This window comes from Rhinatrema bivittatum, chromosome 2, assembly GCF_901001135.1.
Source record: "Rhinatrema bivittatum chromosome 2, aRhiBiv1.1, whole genome shotgun sequence".
In the NCBI taxonomy this organism is placed as follows: domain Eukaryota; kingdom Metazoa; phylum Chordata; class Amphibia; order Gymnophiona; family Rhinatrematidae; genus Rhinatrema; species Rhinatrema bivittatum.
The window spans coordinates 124,092,722-124,114,071 of record NC_042616.1 but is presented as its reverse complement, the minus strand read 5'-3'; the positions used below and the strand labels follow the sequence as shown (position 1 = coordinate 124,114,071).

At 43.2% G+C, this 21,350-nt stretch overlaps 1 protein-coding gene across 3 annotated transcripts in view; it reads right to left on the bottom strand.

Annotated features, from left to right (window-relative positions):
• The window catches only part of ITGB1 (integrin subunit beta 1), a 229,203-nt gene that overhangs the window by 66,634 nt on the left and 141,219 nt on the right, over nt 1-21,350 (bottom strand). For all 3 annotated transcript variants that reach the window (XM_029588582.1, XM_029588585.1, XM_029588584.1), the window contains 3 exons: nt 2,495-2,584; nt 1,419-1,559; nt 924-1,126 (listed from right to left, as the gene is read on the bottom strand). In XM_029588582.1, coding sequence (XP_029444442.1) covers nt 924-1,126; nt 1,419-1,559; nt 2,495-2,584 — 434 coding nt within the window. The remainder of the gene's footprint in view (nt 1-923; nt 1,127-1,418; nt 1,560-2,494; nt 2,585-21,350) is intronic.

Below are 21,350 nucleotides of genomic sequence, written 5' to 3'. Positions count from 1 at the left end.
AGATGTGGCAGGCTCTGTACACACTGTAGACCCTCTATAGCTGGGTCAGTTGTCTGGGGCAATGTTATTGTTAATTTTCAATATCCTGGAAGCAACTTTAGGACTAAGTTTTGGTTAAGCAACCAAATTCAGCTGAAAACAGTAGAAAACTTCAAAAGGTTTCAAGCCAGATTTTTCAAAAATTTTCTAGTGAATTTAGTGTTAGTGAAAGGTGTTGGATTGGCAGTAATAGAAACTAAAATACTCCATTTATCAACAGGTCAGTAACCAGTTAAGCTTCCCCACATGGGTTGCAACTATACCTCAACTCTGCTCCAAGGATGAGGGTAATTCAGTTTGATTTATATTCCGCTTTTCAGGCACTTTCAAAGCAGGTTACATTTAGGTACTGTAGGTATTTCCCAATCCCCAGAGAGCTTACAATTTAAGTTTGAACCCGAGGCAATGGAAGGTAAAGTGACTTTCCCAAGGTCAGAAGGAACAGCAGTGGGATCTGAACCCTGGCTCCCTTGTTCGTAGCCCACTGCTCTAACCACTAGGCTATTCCCCTATCTAACCCTGTTCAAACTTTGGCCTCTTTGTAGAGACTGCAAAGTATGATGCTGGATTCATGCCGAACTGTTCTGCTGGTTCTTAGTGATGTGGGTACATACCCAGTGAGGAGTGAACTCAAACTATAAAACATCTTTCAGACGATGATTTTCAGTCACTACTGTCAGGCACTGCATTTTTACTGATGAGCTAAAAGCTCCGTAACTGTGGCAATTCTCTCAACCATCCATTCCCTTTAAAATAGGATTTCAGTATAAGAAAACCCCATAATGCTAGGCCAAAAATAAAACATTTAAAATGTTTAAAACCAAAAGATTCACTATTAAACAAACCATTTGACCTATCGCAGGGTATGACAAAACTGGAATCACCTGCAAGCTCCACACTCAAAAGTTCCGTTTCCATAGTGGCAATCTGGGCTCTCTGGGATTCCTGTCTCCTGACATTTGCACTCACAGATGAACTGAAGGATAATCTCCACTTCTTCAGTGAAACCCAGGGGCTTGATTTTAATGGTCTCATTCTGTCCTCTCTTTGGACACTTGTGAGCTGTCACACTAATCTCAAATTGCACCTGTACAAAACAAAACGGTAACTGGTAACTATTAGGCTTCCAATCCAAAGTACCATAACAAGGCTCATCTAAGAGTCTGTAGTACCTATTATGCATAGGGGGGTAATTTGCAAAAGGATTCACACACTTAAAACTGGATCTTATGCACTTAAACATGCTATTGAAAACTACTCCCATAGGTTCTTACACAGCTGATGCTATATCTGTCACTGTTGCCTACAAAAATTAAATACATTATACAATACATAGCAAAGCAAGAAAGCCAACTAATAAAAATTGACCATTAACTCACCTCATCTCCAATTGAAATGTTGGAACATTTCCTTCCATTCTCCCCAGTGCCATTCACCCCATTTTTACAATACGATTTATAGTTTATTGTTACTCCTTCTGGCAATTTACTGTTTTCCAAGATGACTTCTGAAGACAGAGACTAAAACAAATGTTTCTTCTTAAAATGCATCAATGACTTTTAGCAAAGTGGAATTCTTCATTACTTTTCAATAGGCTTCTAACAAAACAGAAAATGTATAAACTGGATAAATATATAAGAATATTTAGCTTAAGTCCCCCAAAATATTTTTGGACTGAAAGTATCTGGGAGATACAAAAATATTTACCAGTTATAAACAAAAGTTTAGAACATGTATAAGACGATATTCAGACTGTATAGGAGGGTCTGTCAGACACATTAATACCATAAACCAATAATTACCAACTTTTGCAAGCCCAAGGAACACCCACATTAATAAAAAAAAAATATATATATATATTTTGAGGTGCATCATCTTTGGCGGAGCAGGCAGTACAAACATGGAGAGAACTCGTAAGGCAAAAAGAAGAGCTATGGAAGCACTGAAAGCTCCAGTCTCTCCCCCAAAAAAAAGAGATGGGGAGGGGGGGATACATAGATCCCTGGGCTCATCACAATGATGCAGTATCCCAGTAGCTTCTGAAATTAACCAACGTGCCTGTGTCACAGCAGGAGGCTGCAGAGACTCCTCCATAGTGCCATCTTTAAGCAGAACACAGAGCTAGATATACTTACACACACAGAGACAAATTCATGCACATACACGGCACGCAGATAACTGCTGCAGCTGGGCTGACAGCAGAGAAATATGATAATCAATGAATTGCAGAAATCTTGAAGAATTAAAAAAAAAAGTAAATATACTAGTATTTTTTCTATCAAAAAGGTTTCTGAAAATAAGCCTTCACCCAAAAATCACTTTACTAAACTTTTCTACTGAACTGGCTATGTCATGCTTTGATAAATTGACTTCGTACTAAAGTATGTGTGCTGAAGCAGATTTAGAAATATGCACACTTGATGAAAACCATAGAAAAAGATTATAATGTACTTACGTTGTAGGATTCAATAATCAGTTCAATCACATTGCTGGAATTAGCAGACAGAGTTCCTACTGCTGACTTTGGAATCAAGTTTTTCAGCTCCTGTAAGTGCCCCCCAAATTAAAAGTGGTCAATCTCACTGAAGTCCTGAACAATGCAATTCAAACATCTCATCAACAAACCTATATTAAATATTAGAAAATATTACTAACTTCTTTTTAAAGTGTCCCTTTCCTTAAACAGCTCTTCCCTATTTTTTTTTTTTTTTTTTTTTTAGAAAAGGAAACAAAGCCCAAAAACTCAAGGGAGTGTAAGTAAAGAAAATAAAAATGAATCACTTTTGTTTTCAGTTTTACCAGTTCTATAAAATGATAGTTTAAAATGTTAACACCATAATATTGAGGCTTTTCACTATATTGAATCCTACATAAAAACTATTCCAAAATGCCACAAGAGTCTATTTTAGACTTGATATTTTCCTACTGGTGTCATGTAAACAATTTTAGCCCTGGAGGAATTCTGCACTAATGCAGAATTTGCACAGAATTCTCCCTTCCTGCAGATTTCCTCCCTCACCAAGCATAGCAATCTCTGCTACACTGTCTCCAAGACAGCTACGCTAGCATGCTCGCTTGCCAGAAGAGGAAGCATCGAGGCACGGGCGATGTTTGCACAGGGAGCAGAGGCAGCGCAGCATGGGCAAGGTTAGCAAGCTCCACACAATTGGTGAGAGGGAGGGGAGGTATGAGGGGAAAGCAGGTGAACAGGACAGAGGCAGAGGTCAAGAACAGGTGAATGGGGGACAGGGGCAGAGGTCATGGGAGGGGGGGGGAATTCATATTTCCATTTGTTCTGGGCCAGAGGTCTGCAGTATGACATGTATGCTCTGGCACTGGACAGCCCCGCAGAGGCTGCATTTAACCAAACATCTGCTGTGTGAGACTGGCCCCACAGCAGCTGAAGATGTTTGGTTAAATGCAACTCCTGCTGCTGCATGGGAGGCTTGGAGCTAGTTTCCTGATTCAGTAGCAGCAGAGGTCATTGCTCAGCTGTCCAGTGCCATGCAATGTCATGGGTTGCTGCCCCTGGCCTAGAGCAGATGGAGATGTGAATCCTCCTTTGACTTCTGCTTCTTGTTCCTGTTTACCTCCCTCTCACGCCACCCCCACCATGGTGAAAGAGAACCCAGGGCCTGCCAGAGGATCTCATCCTGCTGGCGGCTGAAAAAGAGGCCCAGGCCCTGAGAGTGTATGTGTGAGCCCATGTGTTTGTTGTAAGCTGGTGTGGATGGGTAGGTGTCTATCTGCGAGTGTGTGTGTGAGAGTGCGTGCGCAAGTGAGTGTTGTATGTGGGGAGACAGAGCGTGTGTGACAGATGGTATGTGAGAGAAAGCATATGACTGAACATTTTTTTAAAAAGTGTTATTTTGACAAACGTGCACAGCTTTAAAGAGTTTAGAACGTGTGCGTGCAGAATTAAAAAAAAATTTATTATTTTTTATTTCTGAAAATTATACAATAATTAAACAAAGAATACACTTTGCATCAAATTTGGTTACAGTAATAATAAGAAATATTTTAAAGACATACACTACATCACTTTATAAGAGATATAAAATCTCTGCATTACTATTGAACCCCAAAAAAAAAAGAAAATTTGGAAGAGTATTTTCTATTCGTTAAGAGGAACACGCATTGCAACAATAACCTTTAAAGACAGACTTCACAGACAGGCGGTCCAATTACATTCCTTCATGTCCTAGATCTATTCAATGGTACTGTCCTGTCGTCTACTTACAAGAAACTGCTTCAGATGTTCAGGCATAAAGAAAACAAAAGTGTTATTGGACTTTTTTACAATACAGTGACATGGGTAACGCAATAAAAACGTCGCCCCAATCGCTGTTACTTCAGGCTTTAGTAGCAAGAACTCTTTTTGCCTTTTTTTTTTGAGTGGGTCTGGCCAAATCCAGGAACAGTCGAACTTTCTGTCCATGGAATAGAGCATTTAAATTCTTGAAATAAACTTTCATAATAAAAGCAAAATCTTGTTCTGAACAACATGACACAATGTCGCTCTACAGAATTTAAAATTTTTCTGCACAGAATTCCCCCAGGAGTAAAACAATTCTTGACTTCTGTGGGAAAAAGAGAAAGCATTCATTTTTTAAACTTGCTCTTACCTGGCCAAAATCTGGATCCCATTTTCATTAATAAATGTAAAGAGGGCTGCTTAAATAAATGCATATAAAAACTTTTCATGTTTTGATTTTATGTATGTAACTATTGTAAATCACAGAGAGCATCAGGAGATACATAAATGTGTAATAAAGATAAAAATAAAGATATAAAAAAGCACTCAACATAGCAAATGGTTCACAGCTCTAAGTGCTTGATTTGCAGAAGACTACTGGAGACCACAATCCTAAAATCCACATTGTACCAGTGTGTGCCCCCCATCCCTTGGCAGAGGCATCAGAAAAAAAAAAAAAAGTCATTTGATGCGGTGGAACAAGTAGTGAGACTCACTTGTAGAATTTCCAGCTTCCTGCACCACTACAGGGATGCTCTCATCTCGGAGGTCTCAGATACTTGGTGGATTAACAGTCAATAGAACTGATCCAACTGGCTTGGGAGACCCCTTTAAAAAGTCCCACACATGCAGACAAGTCAAGGCACAGCATGTACACAGCAGCCGTTTTGGCCAAGGATGACCAGGATCAATCTTGTTGACACATCTTGCTAAAGGCAGGCCTTGACTAGGCCCACCAGCAACATGACACTTTCAACAGGGATTCTTTGAGGCCAGCAGGATGACTGCCCTCGCATATGGGTTACAATGAGATGAAGCCTAATATGTAACTAGATTTATCATTCTGCTATATTTTTCAACCCCCACCCCTTCTTTTAGTGGAGCTATATTTATAGCAGAATAGTGAGCTATGCTTAAAAAAAAGGGGGGGGTGGGGCAAAATTGTGCAGTCAGCCGCATTGTGGCTGCACACTTTCACACCCATAGAGCCATGCGAAAAGGTGTAGTTATTTCTCACGGTGCTGCCAGCGGTAATGTAGAAACTATCACCTTCAACGCTGCCGAGCCATAACCATGCCCAAACCCCACCCACACTCCTCCCCTTCCTCATTTAAATAATACCGCCACAATGCGGCCATTATTGCATGCAGTAAGGAGTTATTGCACGCAATAAGGCCACATTGCATTTTGATAAATGACCCTAATGGAACTTTAACAAAGTTCTGGCCGCATTGTGGCGGTATTATTTAAATGAGGAGTGTGGGAGGAGTGTGGGAGGGGTTTGGGCATGGTTATGGCTCGGCAACGTTGAAGGTGATAGTTTTCTACATTACCGCCGGCAGTACCGTGAGAAATAACTACACCTTTTCGCATGGCTCTATGGGTGTGAAAGTGTGCAGCACAAACAGGGCCCCTCAAGTCCATGATAAAGCTAAGGCATGGAGAAACCAAAGCTAATGAGAGATTAGGTGGTTTCATGAGGACCATAATCCAGCTGTCTTTGGAATAACCTTGTCAGAAATAACTCACTCCACTTTCCCCAAGGCAAAGCAGGACATCAGTTCTTATAAAGGGAATCCCAAGCTGTAGACTGCCCCATCCAAAAAAAGGGAAATCAAAAACTCAAAACAGGTCCAAAATGTTTTTGATGGAGACTGGCCATCCTAACTTTTTTTTTTTTGTAAATGTCAGTAGAACCAAAATAATGAGCCATAGAAGGAATGGACTTGAGTTGTACAACCTCAGAGACCCTGCTGGACAGGGTGGGCAAACTGTCATATCAAAAACCTCATCAATAATAGTAGTGAGATGCGAACATCGGGAGAGAACTCCATATCACAACTTTGCATGTTGCTTCCATGGATGTAGATCTCCAGAGGCTACAGATGCCGCCATGGCTCTAACATTGTGAGCCTTGACATGCCCCAACAAATCCAGGCCTGCTTGGATATAACAAGAGCCGTAATCTGCTAGCCAAATAGAACTAGAGCACTTAGCTATAGCAATTCCAAGCTTATTGGCATCAAACACAACAAAAAGCTGGGTGGACTATGAGGGCTTCAGTCCACTCCAGACAGGTTATAGTGCTCTCTTGCGATCAAAACTGTAATGTCAATTCACCTTTGTGGACTCAGACACAAACATAAGCAGACGTGGGAGAAACACTATATTGTGAAAACGTTTATATAAGGTAGATAAATCAGTAGGGTCTAGAACTCACTAACTACATGTTGAAATGACTGCCACCGAAATATAACCACCCAGGTCAAGTATTTCAAGTCATGATAGCCTAGAGTCTCAAAAGGAGCTTTCATCAACTTTATAAATACCATGCTGTGGTCCCACTACAGAGCAGGTGGCTTCAGCTGAAATAAGCACCACATAAAATGGACAAAAAAAAAAGGCTGTACAGAAATGAATTTATCTTCTACAAGGTGGTGATAAGCACCAATGGCACGGGGGTGAACCCTGACCTGGTTCTCAAACCCAACTCAGAGAGATATAGAAGTTACTCAAGCGGTTTGTGCATGAAACAGGAGGAAGGTGTCTAGGACTTTCCCTCACACCATACAGCAAAAATCCTCCAACTCCAAACCACAGGATCTCCACATGAAATCCTTCTTGGAAGTCAACAGAGGACACACTGAACAAATTCAGAGGTTGCAAGGCTACTCTTTCAACATCCAAGTGTTATTGTGTTGAAATCAAAACACCTTCTGTCCAGCCTCTAAAAAAAAAAAGCGTTGCTGGCATAACAGCTTTCTTTGATCTGTCCTGCCAATGCATTTCCTAGCCTTTGGATCTTGGGTTCCTTGAATACAATACTCATCCTTTTCTGTACCGTGCTCATTTGTGCTTGCCATATTTTTCCCACCCTGGGCTGAATACTTGGATATTGACCTGGTGTACTAACCTTGACTGTTTTCAGTATTCAGATCTGTATTCTCAGGATTGCATAAAGTTCATCAACTTACCATTCTGGCATGTCAATGTGTTAGTCATATTGTATTTTTTTTTATCATTGTTTTTAGAAGGTAAAGTTTGCGGATGATAACTAAGATCTAAAATAAAGCGGACATGCCTGAAGGAGTAGACAGAATGAAAAGTGATTTAAGAAAACTTGGAATGGACAAAGATTTGGCATCTGGGATTAAATGCCAAGAAGTGCAGTGTCATGCAACTGGGGTGTGGTAATCCAAAAAGAACTATATGTGATGGGGGGTGAAAGATGTGCACGGACCAAGAGAGGGATTTTGGAGTAATACTGTCTGGTGATCTGAAGATGACGAAAATGTGACAAGGCAATAGCTAAAGCCAGAATGTTAGGCTGCATAGAGAGGAATAACCAGTAAGAAAGAGGTGGGGATAATGCCCTTGTACGGGTCCTTGGTGAGGCCTCACCTGGAGTACTGTGTTCATTTCTGAAGACCGTATCTCAAGAAGGATAGAGAGAGACAGGTTCAGAGAAGTGCAACCAAAATGGTGTGGGATCTGTATCAGAAGACCTATGAGAAGAAGCAGAAGGATTTTAATATGTATATGTATACCCTGGAAGAGAGGAGGTGCAGGGGAGATAAGATACAGACCTTCAGATACCTCAAAGGTTTTAATGATGCATGAACTTCAAACCTTTTCATTGGAAAGGAAACAAAAGAACTAGGGATCACAAAATGAAACTCGGGGGGGGGGGGGGGGGGGGGGGAGGACGCAGAACCAACATAAGGAAATATTTCTTCATAGAAAGGATGATGGATACCTGGAATGCCCTTCCAGAGGGGCTGGTGAAGATGAAAACATTCAAAGGAGCATGGGATAAACACTGTGGATTCTCTAAAGCAGAGCTTTCCAAACTGTGTGTCGGGACACGTTAGTGTGTCGCCTGCAGTGTGCAGGTGTGTCGCGCAAGCCCGGTCAACTCTGATGCGAGTTTGGGCTTTTTTTTTTCTAGAGATTCACTTTTTTTTTTCAGTTTATGGGTTGCTTATTATTGGGTGATTTTTGCTGTCAATCACGTTTTTTTGGGGGGCTTGGTGGGTGGAACGAGCCCAGCCATCCTTGCATTGGCTGCTGCTGCCGAGGCCTGGCCATGAGGAGTACTGACTGCAAGCAGCAGTGTCTGGTGATCATGGAAGGGAGTGAAGCACTTAACTGGCAACAATCAAAAAGACGAGGTACATGAGTGTGGGGGCCAGACATGTGCTGGGGGGAGGAGAGAGATGAGTGTGTGGGGGACAGACAATTTGTTTTATTATTGTTTCTCATAAATTATAACAATAACATGAATCTTGGAATATATATTTTTAATATAATTTAAGGTTTTCATGAGATAGGTTGTGTCGTGAAACATTTTATTTATGTATATATTTAAGGAAACATACATAAATTGTCGAAATATGTTTCGTTCGTTTAACCTTTAACCTCTGGTTTACTAGTAGACTGAATTACCGTGTCGTGAAATTATGTTTGTCTAAAAAGTGTGTCACCAACATGAAAAGTTTGGAAAGCTCTGCTCTAAAGGCTAGAGGATGGAAATAAGAAAAAAGTGTACAAGGGGGTAACTTGCTGGTGCTGTAGTTACTACCCTAAGCAGAGGGCATGGAGATTACTACCCTTAACCAATAAGCCTTAATGCTTTTAATGCAACTGCAACATTGCTTCCTGCTTAGATGGCTAGATGGTGGAAATGAAGAATATCATTCAAGGGGTAACTTACTGGTACAGCAGTTACTACCCTTAACAGATGCTCTGCGCTTAGACAGCGGGGGGGGGGGGGGGGGGGGGGGGGGGGGGTGGGAATTGGATTAAGACAACAACCGAGGGACCAGCCTTCTACGGTCTGGGATACTGATACACAGACAAAGGAAAAAGCATAGGACTGCTTCATCAGTCAAGTCCTAAAGAAATGAAGAAAGCATGCTTGGGGGTAACTTGCTGGTGAGGCAGTTACTACCCTTAACCAATAAGCCTTGATGCTTCAAATGCAACTGAAATATTGCTCATTTTCAGCAGCAGGGGGGAAAGGGGAATTGGATTCAGACCACCACTTCTATGGTCTGGAATACTGATATGCAGACATAAGGGAAAAAAAGCACATGACTGCTTCTACGGCTAAGTCCACAAGCAAAGAATATTAAGCAACACTGTTCAAGAAAGCTGATCATCCAGTAAAAAGTGTTACTAGCTACAAATTTTTATGAGTATCATAAGGTTTGGGGAATAACTGATTAGAGCGACAATTACTACCCTTAAGAGAAATATGGGAGTAACCTGCACAGAGTGGCAATCACCATCTTAAGCTTGCTGGGCAGACTGGAAGGACCATTTGGTCTTCTTCTGCCGTCACTACTATTTTACTGTAAACTACTTAGATATACATACACACATACATACTGGCTGTATATTAAATCTAAATAAAATAAAACTCGTCCTGATTTTTAAATAGACACTGGAGAGTTCTCCAACCTGAATGGATACCTAATAGACATCTCCCAAAGAAGCGGGAACCAAATCTGTCTCAGCCAATGAGAAAGCTAGGAGGATGGTCATAGTTTCCCCATAAACACCAATTGCTCAGATCTTGCAAATAGAACATTAGGAATTATTTAGAAAGGAATAGAGAAGAAAACTGAGATCAATGTCTTTGTATGAATCCATGGTGCAACCACATCTTGAGTATTGTGTGCAGTTCTAGTCACCCCTTCTCAAAAAAGAAAAGGGAGAACAGGACTTTTGAAGGTCCCTTAAAATAGAGATTACAGATTGGAAATGATTCGGATGAGGTCCATGTCCTATGCAGTGCCCCTTCTGTGGAATGCCTTCCAAGGGAATTAAGGCAGGAGACTGATTTAAAGAAATTTAGAAAAGAGCTGAAAACATTGTTTAAAAATGCCTTTGGATAATGGAATTTTATAATGAACATCCTGGATTTATAATGAACATCCTGGAGCGCCTACATTTGGGTAGGCGCTCATTTCTGAAAGCAAAATGTGCGGCTTGGCTGCACATTTTGTTTTCTGAATCACGCGGAAATACCTAATAGGGCCATCAACATGCATTTGCATGTTGCGAACGCTATTAGGTTCGGGGGATTGGACACGCATTTTCGGCCCCTTACTGAATAAGGAGTAACGCTAGCACATCGAAAACGCGCGTCCAATGATGGGTTAACAGTGCGCTCAGGCCGATACAGTACAGTGCGCTCCAAAGGAGCGCACTGTACTGTATCGGCCTGATTGTGGGGTTCAAAAGAGGATTTGACAAGTTCCTGAAAGGAAAACTCCAGCAACAGGATTTAGCCAGGTAGACTTGGGAAAGCCAGTGCTTATCCTGGAGTTTTTACAAGAAACAGATCAATTATTGGGGATCAGACAGGTACTTGTGAACCGGACTGGCCACTGTGAAACAGAATACTGGGTTCTATGGACCGTTGTCTTACCCAGTATGGCATTTCTTATGTTATATTCTTAATTCCTGTAAATCCAATTTGGGCTTACGTAGGATTTGGAATAATTGATAACATTCTAGCAATTACAATGCTTGGATGGTTTTTTTTTATTAATTCTACTGCATCCCCATGAGATGTATTCTTGACCAACCAATCATCCAAGTAAGGAAAATATGCACCTTCAACTTGTGGTGTGCCTGCGCACCAATGCAAGGCATTTTGTAAACTATGGAGTGTTGACAACGCCAAAAGGTAGCATGTGATTTTGGAGGCAGCACTTCCCTACCATAAATCAGATTCATCACTGGAGTAGGAGAGATGTCTATGTGGGTACAGGTCTAGGAAGAGACAGTGCCCCTGACTGCTTGAAGGATCATAAAATACTTTGAGTACAAACCTGTCCTTTCATTTGTGGTGAACTGGGTTCTACTGGAACACATCAAAATTATGCAAAACCCAAATCAATCCTCTGATGAATCAAATCTGAAAGAAACAATCGATTATCCTTAACTTGCAGACTAAATATATGTTCACCATCACCAAAATGTCAGTGTGAAAATTTTGATGGTCAAATGAAACCCACAATTCAGACAATGATGTTGTCAGCAAGACTGTCTAATCATAGCACTGAACAATGTCGTCTTATCTTTGTGTTTGGCACCTTGTTCAATGCACTGAGAAAACCCTCTAGACCATATCACTGTCAGAACTGTGGAGTTTGAAGCAGCATTTCTGAGCACCAAAAATCTCTCACTGTGAGTACATTTAATGGTGGTGAATGTGTTGAGCCTGTGAGTTTACCTGCTTTTTGGGATATCCCACTGTTTCTTTCAGAACAGAGTTCTACACCATGGGGCTTTACAAAAGAGGAAATCTCTTGTGGCAATACCCGATGTTGAGAGGCTGCCTAAATGCTTCTTGGTGGGCAATTTGTAGTATCATCCAATAGACTTACTCTCCATTTCCAACTTTGCTGAGAACCCGGTGTCAAAGGCTATTCTGGGCTAATGGTTTACTTAAAACTTCAGCCTCCACTCAGCCAGAAGGTTCCAATATTGGAATCTGAGCTACACACTCTCCAATCCAAAGCCCAGGTCTTGGCTGGGCTGTGGATTTTGGGTCTTCAGCTGCTCAGGGCAATAGTGAGGATGCAGAGCAAGCATCTTATTTCTCTTTGGCTCCTCACTCGCAAGCCCCTGACTGTGGATGGTGAATCTGCAGAAGCAATTGAGAGGGTGCACAGTGGCCTTAAAATACCAAGACACTGCTTCCTTGATCCTACTGTCAAAGCTATTCTCTTATTACATGGTATCCAAAACCTCAAAAGGTTGAAAAGAACATCTGTTTCCACATCCAGCATCTTATCCACTAGTAACCATAGAAAGCCATGGTACTTTGAAGGAGCTACTCTAACAGCTCTTCCCACATGCACCAACATCTGAAGGGTTGAAAGGAGGCAATGCAAGTACTGAGCACAGCCACTTGATACACTTTCCTATCAATGTTGCCAAGAGCTCTAAGAGGGTCCTAAATCTCTTGGCTTCTACCATCATAGACTGAGGAGGCAGCAGCTGCCTTTCGAATCCTGGAGCTCAAACATGTTAACTGCATACGATTCTTTATTAAGAGAAGCCACAGAAAGGCAAGACCTCACATCATTAGTTGGAGGATATTTCCATACAAGGCACATCAGCAAGACAATAATGCACATTCTATTCAAAGCTACTCACTGACAACTACGTAAACCTGTGGGCCCCTATAGAAGCAGCCAAAGTTCTGGCCGCAAGATAAGGTGCTTCTCACATTCCTCCATATCTTCTATTGCTCAATGGAAGTCTGCCTGTTTAGGGTACAATTTCGTAAAGGGTCTTAGCTTCTGGACACATTCATGAAAATACTGAGCATTTAGTATGAAGCTTTTGGAAGGCCTTCTTCTCAAATACATTCAAACATCTTCCCTGGGGGGCATGTTGGTGTGATGAGTGCACTTAGAATCGGCACTGAAGCAATCTACCACCACAGAGCAGAGTGGCAGTTGAACCATCCCAATTTTAATATCACACCTTGCTGATCTTAAGACAATTACACTCTCCCTATACCTTTTAGGATACAATTCAAGATCTTAACTCACTTTCAAAGGGATATGTGGCATACAATATTTCAAATCCAGTTTCCGAGCTATCGAAAGACAGAATGTAGGCGTCTGCCTTATCCTCATCTGCACATCCTGGAAAAGTCTGAAATGAGATAGCCACAGAATCTGCTGGGGGATGAAGGAACTAAAGCAGCCCAAAGTTGGCTATTCTCAGGTCATTTTCTTTCCTAACACTGATAGCCTTCACCTGCATATCCAAGAACTTAGAGTAGCCCACGAGTAATAACTAATTCACATCTGCTTGTCAACAGAGAATATATAGGATAGGAATAATGAGAGTAACTTGAGCACTTTATATACATTTTTGTAATAAAAAGATTGAGATTTGTTATGAGTTTTCTGTTGATTATAGAGTATCTCTCTCCTGTTATGTATGAGTAACAAATATCCTCCAGAGATAAGATATATTACAGTATGGCAAATCTGGAAGTGAGCAGATGGAATCCCTGTGAAACCCTCATCTCTTGATCATGGGGGGAGAGGGACATGTGGAGAGAAACTAATCCATGACCCTGATAAAGAAAGCAACAGAGGTGGAGATCTCTGCTGGGAAAACATCCAGAAGAACCCAGAGGGGACAAAGCCCACTTCTTCATCCTCTTGATTCTTTAAGGGATTGCTGTGGAGGCAATCTCACTTCATGGCGAGAGCTTACCCATAATGGTGGAAGCTCTTGTGATGACAATCACTGGCATATTATTGCTTAGATCAGCCTCATTATGTGGCAAAATTTCCTCTGCCTTGGACAGGAGAGGTTTAATCACCCTCTTTAGTCTGTAAGGCTTGATGAGGCAAAGAAGTCTTCACTAGCTCCAATAACTGATCTCTCACTGGTTGAGGAACCTTCTGAGCCAGAGTTGGAAGAGAAACATGTTGTACAGAAACCCAAATGTACTTAACCCTTGCTCAGGGCTGCCAGTAATACTGAAGAGAAATCCAGCAACAGTAGCATCCTCTGCCATAGAGGCAGAGGCTATGAGGTGCCCAACACTGAATACATCACCAACTCCTGCCATCTAACACTCCACTTCATAAATGGTACCAGTAGTTCCTTCCGTGGCATGATTGTCATCACGGGACTCTGACATGAACAAAGCATTCCATTCTGACATCACTGATGACACTATGATCTGCACAGAGTGTGTTTACTGTGCTCTAGAATGCAAGCCCCATACTGAAAGCACTGCAGCACCATGGTTGGCCCTGTGTTCATGAATCCTCCATGCCATGACGGAAGAAGGCACTTGTGCCAATAAAGCTAAGTCCCACCTCTATGTTGAGGAGGGCCCGACCCCAGTGGAGTTATGCACAGATTATTTCTTCTGTTCCAAGGGGAAACAGCTCTGAAGGGAGCACCCTATGTTGTTTCGGTGATCTTCTTGGCACCTCCTCTGGTACCACAGACTTGAGGAGGATCTGAAAGCCAGTGCCTTCCCATGTTTGCAAGAGGACAGGCTTTCCACAGCTCCACTGTTCAGCCTCATGCCAAGGCTTTGGGCTCTTATCCACTAGCACTTTTAGGGCCTCCATCTTCCAGGCATGGTACTGGTACACACCCTAGGGGACTTCTAACCACAGCTCTTGCAGTCCAAGAACAAACAGCAATAGTAGATGGGACTGTATACCAATGAAAGACAGACATACCAATGCAGGCCATAAAAAGCCATTTATAACAGGTTTCTTGACTTTGGGTTTCTCCATGTTCTCCAACATCTTACTACTTAAATTCACAATTTCCTCCCCACCCACCATTTTTTTTTTTTAGACAGACCTTTAAAGTTCTGTTTGAAGGGTTGCCGAGGCAGCAGCAGAAACATTTAAAAAAATCAGGCAGTAAAGAAACAAGGCCCCAAAAAATAGAAAAACCAGACTGACATATACTCGCAGTAGCTCAGATGAAAACTGAGGGGCTCACGAGACAGCATGCATGCATAAGTAGTCCTGCATTTACTCAGTAAAGTTTTTACTAAGCTCAGAGAGCTGGATCTGTGTTGGTGCTGTCAGATGACCTCACCTACGAATAATAGCTAATTCACGTCTGCTTGTCGACAGAGAATATATAGGATTGAAATAATGAGAACAGGATCAAAAGAATGTTAAATTTCCTAAAGCCTCTCTGCTATGCAAATTCTCTGGACAAACATACCTGTAACCCGACTACACTGTGTGATAAATAGTCAAGTTCCCTTTAAATTCCTGTGTGCGCCCAAACTGACGTTATAAAAACCATCCTGTATTCCTTCCTTAGCGTCATCTTCCAATAATTGAGTAATATTTTCTAATTTGCTTTTTCTTGTCTTTTCATCAGGCAAATGACACTGTTATATTAAAGTAGCAGTGCCTCCTACTTGTAGCAGTAAGATGACAGTTACTGCAACAAATAAAGATTAGAAAAAGTAGTCCATTAATAAAGTAGCCACATTTTCAAATAAAAGGATTCACACTAACTGGGAGACAAGGTGAAGGATTGCAAGCCTGGTCTCTACTTCTTCTCAAGCCCTTAAGTACCAATTTTCACTTAATCAATTGGTGGTCATAAGTATGAGAAAAGGAAATATGGCAGTGTGTTTTAAAAAAAGGGTGACTTTAGATCCAACAGTTCAGATAAGCTATGTGGCTCCAGAGACCCATGTTAAGTCTCCTGTCCGACAAGACTGATGGGATTCAAACATGTGGTTGCAGGAACTTACTACTGCAGGGGCTACTTTCATGAAAAGAAGTAGTACAGACAAGTAATGTCCTCAGCAGACTGTGGAGTCCCAGAGGATTCACTGCTTGCATCTGTACACCTTTTTTTTTTTTTTTTTTTTAATATATACTTGTGACCTTTATAAAACATCATCCAGCAGTTTGGTTTGCATTATTTTTACACCAATGATATCCAGGTATAATTTTCCCCTGGTCACAAATAATATAGATGTAACTAAAGTGAATCAGTATTTAATTGCAATAATATAGTAACATAACGACAGCAGATAAAGATCAAAATGGTCCATCTGGTCTGCCCAGCAAGCATTTTGAAAGGGATGAATGGCTTTAATTTACAATCAGCTTTTAGCAAGAGGTAAAAACAAACCAAGCCACCTACCCCTGATCTCATTAGGAAGTTAAGAATTTAATTTGTAATTATTTATTTTTTAACATGTTTTATATACAGTTATTCGGTTTTGCCTTCATAACGGTTTACAGTAATAATAAAAGGACAAAGTAACATTAGGGTTTTAACAGAGAATAGTAGTTGAAAGAGTTAGGTGACATTGTAAGAAATAACAGGAAAAGGTGTTAGTTATTGTGAATTGGATTAGTTCCTGATCGACGTGTCGTGGGATTCGTGGTTATTTTGAGGTTTCATTGGTGGATAAGAAGGTATCTCTGTTTTCATGGTGCTGCGTTGGTTGGGATTCTGTTGGTGTTCATTAATTGCGTCTGAGTAGGCTCTGGTAAATAGCCAGGTTTTTAGCTCTTTTTTGAAAGTTTTGGTGTCAGATTGAATTCTTAGATTGTAAGGTAAAGAGTTCCATAGAGAGGGGCTGGCAATGGATATAGCTCTCTCATGGGTTGTTAAAAGATGCGTGGTTTTTGCGTGAGGGATTTTGAGAAGGCCTTTATTCATTGAATGAAGGTTCCTTTTTTGAGCATGTAATTCAATGTTTCATTAGCCAGTAGTTTAGTTGTTCTGTAATTAATTTGTGGAGGATTGTTAAAACTTTGTAGTCTATTCTGTATTTTATTGGGAGCCAGTGTAAAGATATGAGGGGTGGTGTAATATGTTCTCGTTTCTTAGTTCCTGTAAGAATTCTGGCGGCTGCGTTTTGCAGTATTTGAAGTGGACGGATGGTAGTAAAAGGGAGGCCAAGGCGTAGTGCATTGCAGTAGTCTAAATTTGAAAATAAGAGAAGTTGCAAGACTGTTCTGAAATCATTTTGTGAAAAGAAAGGCTTAAGACGTCTGAGTATCAGTAATTTCTGGTAACCTTCTTAATTTTGTTTATGTGGGTTTTGAAAGATAATTCTTTGTCTATTGTAATTCCAAGGTTTCTAGCATGGTCAACAGGAGAGATTATTGTTTTTGGGTTTTCTGTTTTGAGTGGTTGTATGGATGAGTCAATGATTTTTTTTGTCAAGGATGATTAATTCTGCTTTCTCGATATTCATTATGAGTTTTAGGTTGGAAAGACATTGTTTGATTTCTGAGAGATAGAAGGTTATTCTCTCGTAGGTTTCTTCAATCGTATTTTGTATTGGAACCAGTATTTGAATGTCATCAGCATATAGGAAATGAGTTAGACCCAGGTGATCCAGTGTGTGACAGATTGGTAGTAGATAGATGTTAAAAAGTGTAACTGACAGGGCAGATCTTTGTGGGACTCCTGTATTTAGGTTCACTTTGTTTGATAGGTGTTGAATAATACTTGAAAACTTCTTTGAGATTAATAGGAGGTGAACCATTTTAGTATAGTGCCTGTTGCTCCTATTTCGGATAGTTTGGCGAGTAAGATGGAATGGTTGACAGTGTCGAAGGCGGCTGACAGATCTAGTAGTAGTAAAATGTAGAGATTACTTACCTGATAATCTCGTTTTCCTTAGTGTATGCAGATGGACTCAAAACAAGTGGGTATAGTGTGCTCGTGCTAGCAGTTGGAGACTGATCTGACGTCAGCACGGGGTACATATACCCCCACAGGAAGTGCAGCAACTCAGTAATCTTCCTTGCAAAAGCTTTATGGCTATATGTGTGACTGACTGATCGATTAAATGAACATGATTCCCCTGACCGATTGATAGTAGCTGGAGACCGCCAGTGTTCTCAACCGGAAGGCGTCGACACCCGGCAGGATGGATGCCCTATATAAGAAAGCATGGCTTACCTTTAGTCGGTGCATGCCCATGTATACCGGCAGCCGGGCGGGATGCTGAGTCCATCTGCATACACTAAGGAAAACGAGATTATCAGGTAAGTAATCTCTACATTTCCTAGCGTGTAGCAGATGGACTCAAAACAAGTGGGATGTACAAAAGCTACTCCCAGACTGGGTGGGAGGCTGCCCGAGGTCTGTGTAGGACTGCCCTCGCAAATGCTGTGTCCTCCCTGGCCTGGACGTCCAGATGATAGAATCTGGAGAAGGTATGGAGGGAGGACCACGTTGCCGCTTTACATATCTCTGCCGGCGACAACATCCTAGTTTCTGCCCAAGAGGCCGCCTGCGCTCTGGTAGAGTGAGCCTTGACCCGTAGAGGTGGTGGTTTTCCCGCTTCTACGTAAGCCACCTTGATAACTTCTTTGATCCAGCGGGCAATGGTTGCCCGTGAAGCCGCTTCCCCTTGCTTCTTCCCGCTGTGAAGGACGATCAGGTGGTCTGTCTTTCGTACCGCTTCCGACATTTCCAGGTATCTGGACAGCAGCCTGCCGATGTCGGGATGGCGCAGTATTCAACCTTCTTCCGACTTCTTCAAACCTTCCGTGGTTGGCAAGGATATGGTTTGGTTAAGGTGGAAGTGTGAGACTACTTTGAGTAAGAAGGAAGGAACAGTGCGAAGATGGATAGCCTCTGGAGTGATTCTGAGAAACGGATCACGGCAGGACAGCGCTCGTAGCTCAGATGCGGCGTGCTGAGCATACGGCCAGCAGGAACACCATCTTCAAGGTTAACAAACGGAGGGACAGGCCTCGAAGGGGTCTGAAGGCGGGTCCCACTAGAAATTCCAAAACTAGGTTGAGGTTCCACAGGGGCAGGGGCCACTTCAGTGGCGGGCGAATGTGCTCAACTCCTTTCAGGAAACGTGAAACGTCTGGGTGTGTGGCAATGCTGTTGCCCTCACTCCTGGGACCATAGCAGGATAGCGCTGCCACCTGAACCTTGATGGAATTGAGGGACAGACCCTTCTGAAGTCCATCTTGCAGGAAATCCAAAATTCTAGGGATTTTGGCGGCATGTGGATTAGTGCTGTGAGTGTTGCACCAGGCTTCAAATACCCTCCAGATCCTTATATATGTAAGTGATGTGGAGAACTTGCGTGCTCGGAGGAGTGTATCTATTACCGGCCCCGAGTATCCCCTTTTCTTCAGTCTAGCTCTCTTAATGGCCAGACCGTAAGAGAGAATTGAGCCGCAGCAGTTCCCTGTGTGGAGGCAGGGGTAGTGGATTCCCTGCCAGCAGTCTTCTCATGTCTGCGTACCAGGGTCTTCTTGGCCAGTCCGGGGCCACTAGAAGAACTAGGCCTCTGTGTCGCTGAATCTTATGTATAATGGCGCCCAGCAGGGGTCATGGAGGAAAAGCATATAGCAGAATCCCCTGAGGCCATGGTTGTACTAGAGCGTCGATCCCGTGGGAGAGAGGATCTTGTCTGCGACTGAAGTATCTGGGTACTTGAGCGTTGGACCTGTCCGCTAGTAGGTCCATGCCCGGAGTCCCCCACTGATCCACAATCATCTGGAAAGCTGTGGGCGACAGCTGCCATTCCCCCGGGTTTAGGCTTTCTCTGCTGAGGAAGTCTGCCGTGGTGTTGTCCTTCCCGGCGATGTGGATGGCAGAGCTGTCCTGAAGATTCGCCTTCGCCCAAGCCATCAGGGGGGCTATTTCTAAGGATACCTGTTGGCTTCTGGTTCCGCCCTGTCGGTTGATGTATGCCACTGTGGTGGCGTTGTCAGACATCACTCTGATGCTCTGTTTCGAAGTCTGTGGGCAAATTGCAGGCAGGCTAACCTGACCGCCCGTGCCTCTAGTCTGTTGATGTTCCAACCAGACTCTTCTCTGTTCCACCGCCCCTGGGCGTTTAGCTCTTCGCAGTGTGCTCCCCAGCCGCTCAGGCTGGCATCTGTAGTGAGCAGGGTCCAGGTTGGGGAGGACATCCTTGACCCCCGGCTCATGTGGCCGGGCTGCAGCCACCACCGTAACTGATTCCATACTCTGGCCGGTAGAGGTAGATGCACGGTGTAGTTCTGTAATCATGGGCGCCACCGAGATAAGAGGGTGCGCTGTAACGGTCTCATATGGGCCCGTGCCCATGGTATCACTTCCAGAGTGGAGGCCATTAGGCCGAGGACCTGTAGATAATCCCAAGCTGTGTGCCGAACGGTGCTTAGCAGATTCTGCAAGCGATCCCGGAGTTTCGATTTCCTCCTGGAGGTCAGGCTGATCATGTCTTCCTGAGTGTCGAATCGGACACCTAAGTATTCCAGCGACTGCGAAGGCTGTAGGGAACTCTTGTGTATGTTGACTACCCATCCTAGGCTTTCCAGAAGAGATATAACTCTGTTGGTTGCCTGGTGGCTCTCCTCCGGTGACTTTGCCCTGATCAGCCAATCGTCTAGGTAGGGATGGACGAGAATGCCTTCCTTCCTGAGTGACGCCGCCACCACTACTACTACCTTGGGTAAAGGTCCGTGGCGCGGTGGCTAACCCAAAGGGTAGAGCCCGGAACTGAAAGTGCTGATCCAGGACTTTGAAGCGTAAGTAACACTGGTGATCCCGATGAATTGGGATATGTAGATAGGCCTCTGAGAGATCCAAGGATGTGAGATACTACCCTGACTGTATTGCACTTTGGACAGACCGCAGAGTTTCCATGCGAAATCTTGGGACCCGTAAGTGCTGGTTGACAGACTTGAGGTCCAGGACGGGTCTGAAGGTGCCCCCCTTCTTGGGGACAATGAAATAAATGGAGTAATGCCCAGAATGTGTGTCCCATGCAGGCACTGGGATTATGGCTTTTAGGGGCAGGAGTCTCTCCAAGGTAGCTGCCAGCGCCGCCCTCTTGAGGGGCGGACAAGGCGATTCCACAAACTTGTCCGGAGGGAGATGAAGGAAGTCCAGGTAATACCCTTCCCAGACAATGGCGAGGACCCACTGGTCCGAAGTAATCTTGACCCACCTGTGGTAAAATAGGGTTAGCCTGCCCCCTATGGCCTCTTCCCCCAGATGGAATCGGCTGATTCTCATTGTGGGGTGCGGCTGGGACCCGACCCCGAGCTGGTTCCCCTCTTGTTGTGCCGGGTCCGAAAGGACTGGTTCCTGGTCTGAGAACGAGGAGCTTGGTAGCGAGCCCTGTAAGGATTGAAGCGTTGAGAGCTTATACCTCTGGATGGTCTAGGAAAAGGGCGCTGGGTCCTCCTTGACCTGTCTTCGGGTAGAAGGGGTAATGGAGATGCGCCCCATTTATTAGCCAGCTTCTCGAGGTCGCTGCCGAACAGGAGGGATCCCTTAAAGGGCATTCTTGTAAGGCGAGTCTTGGAGGAGT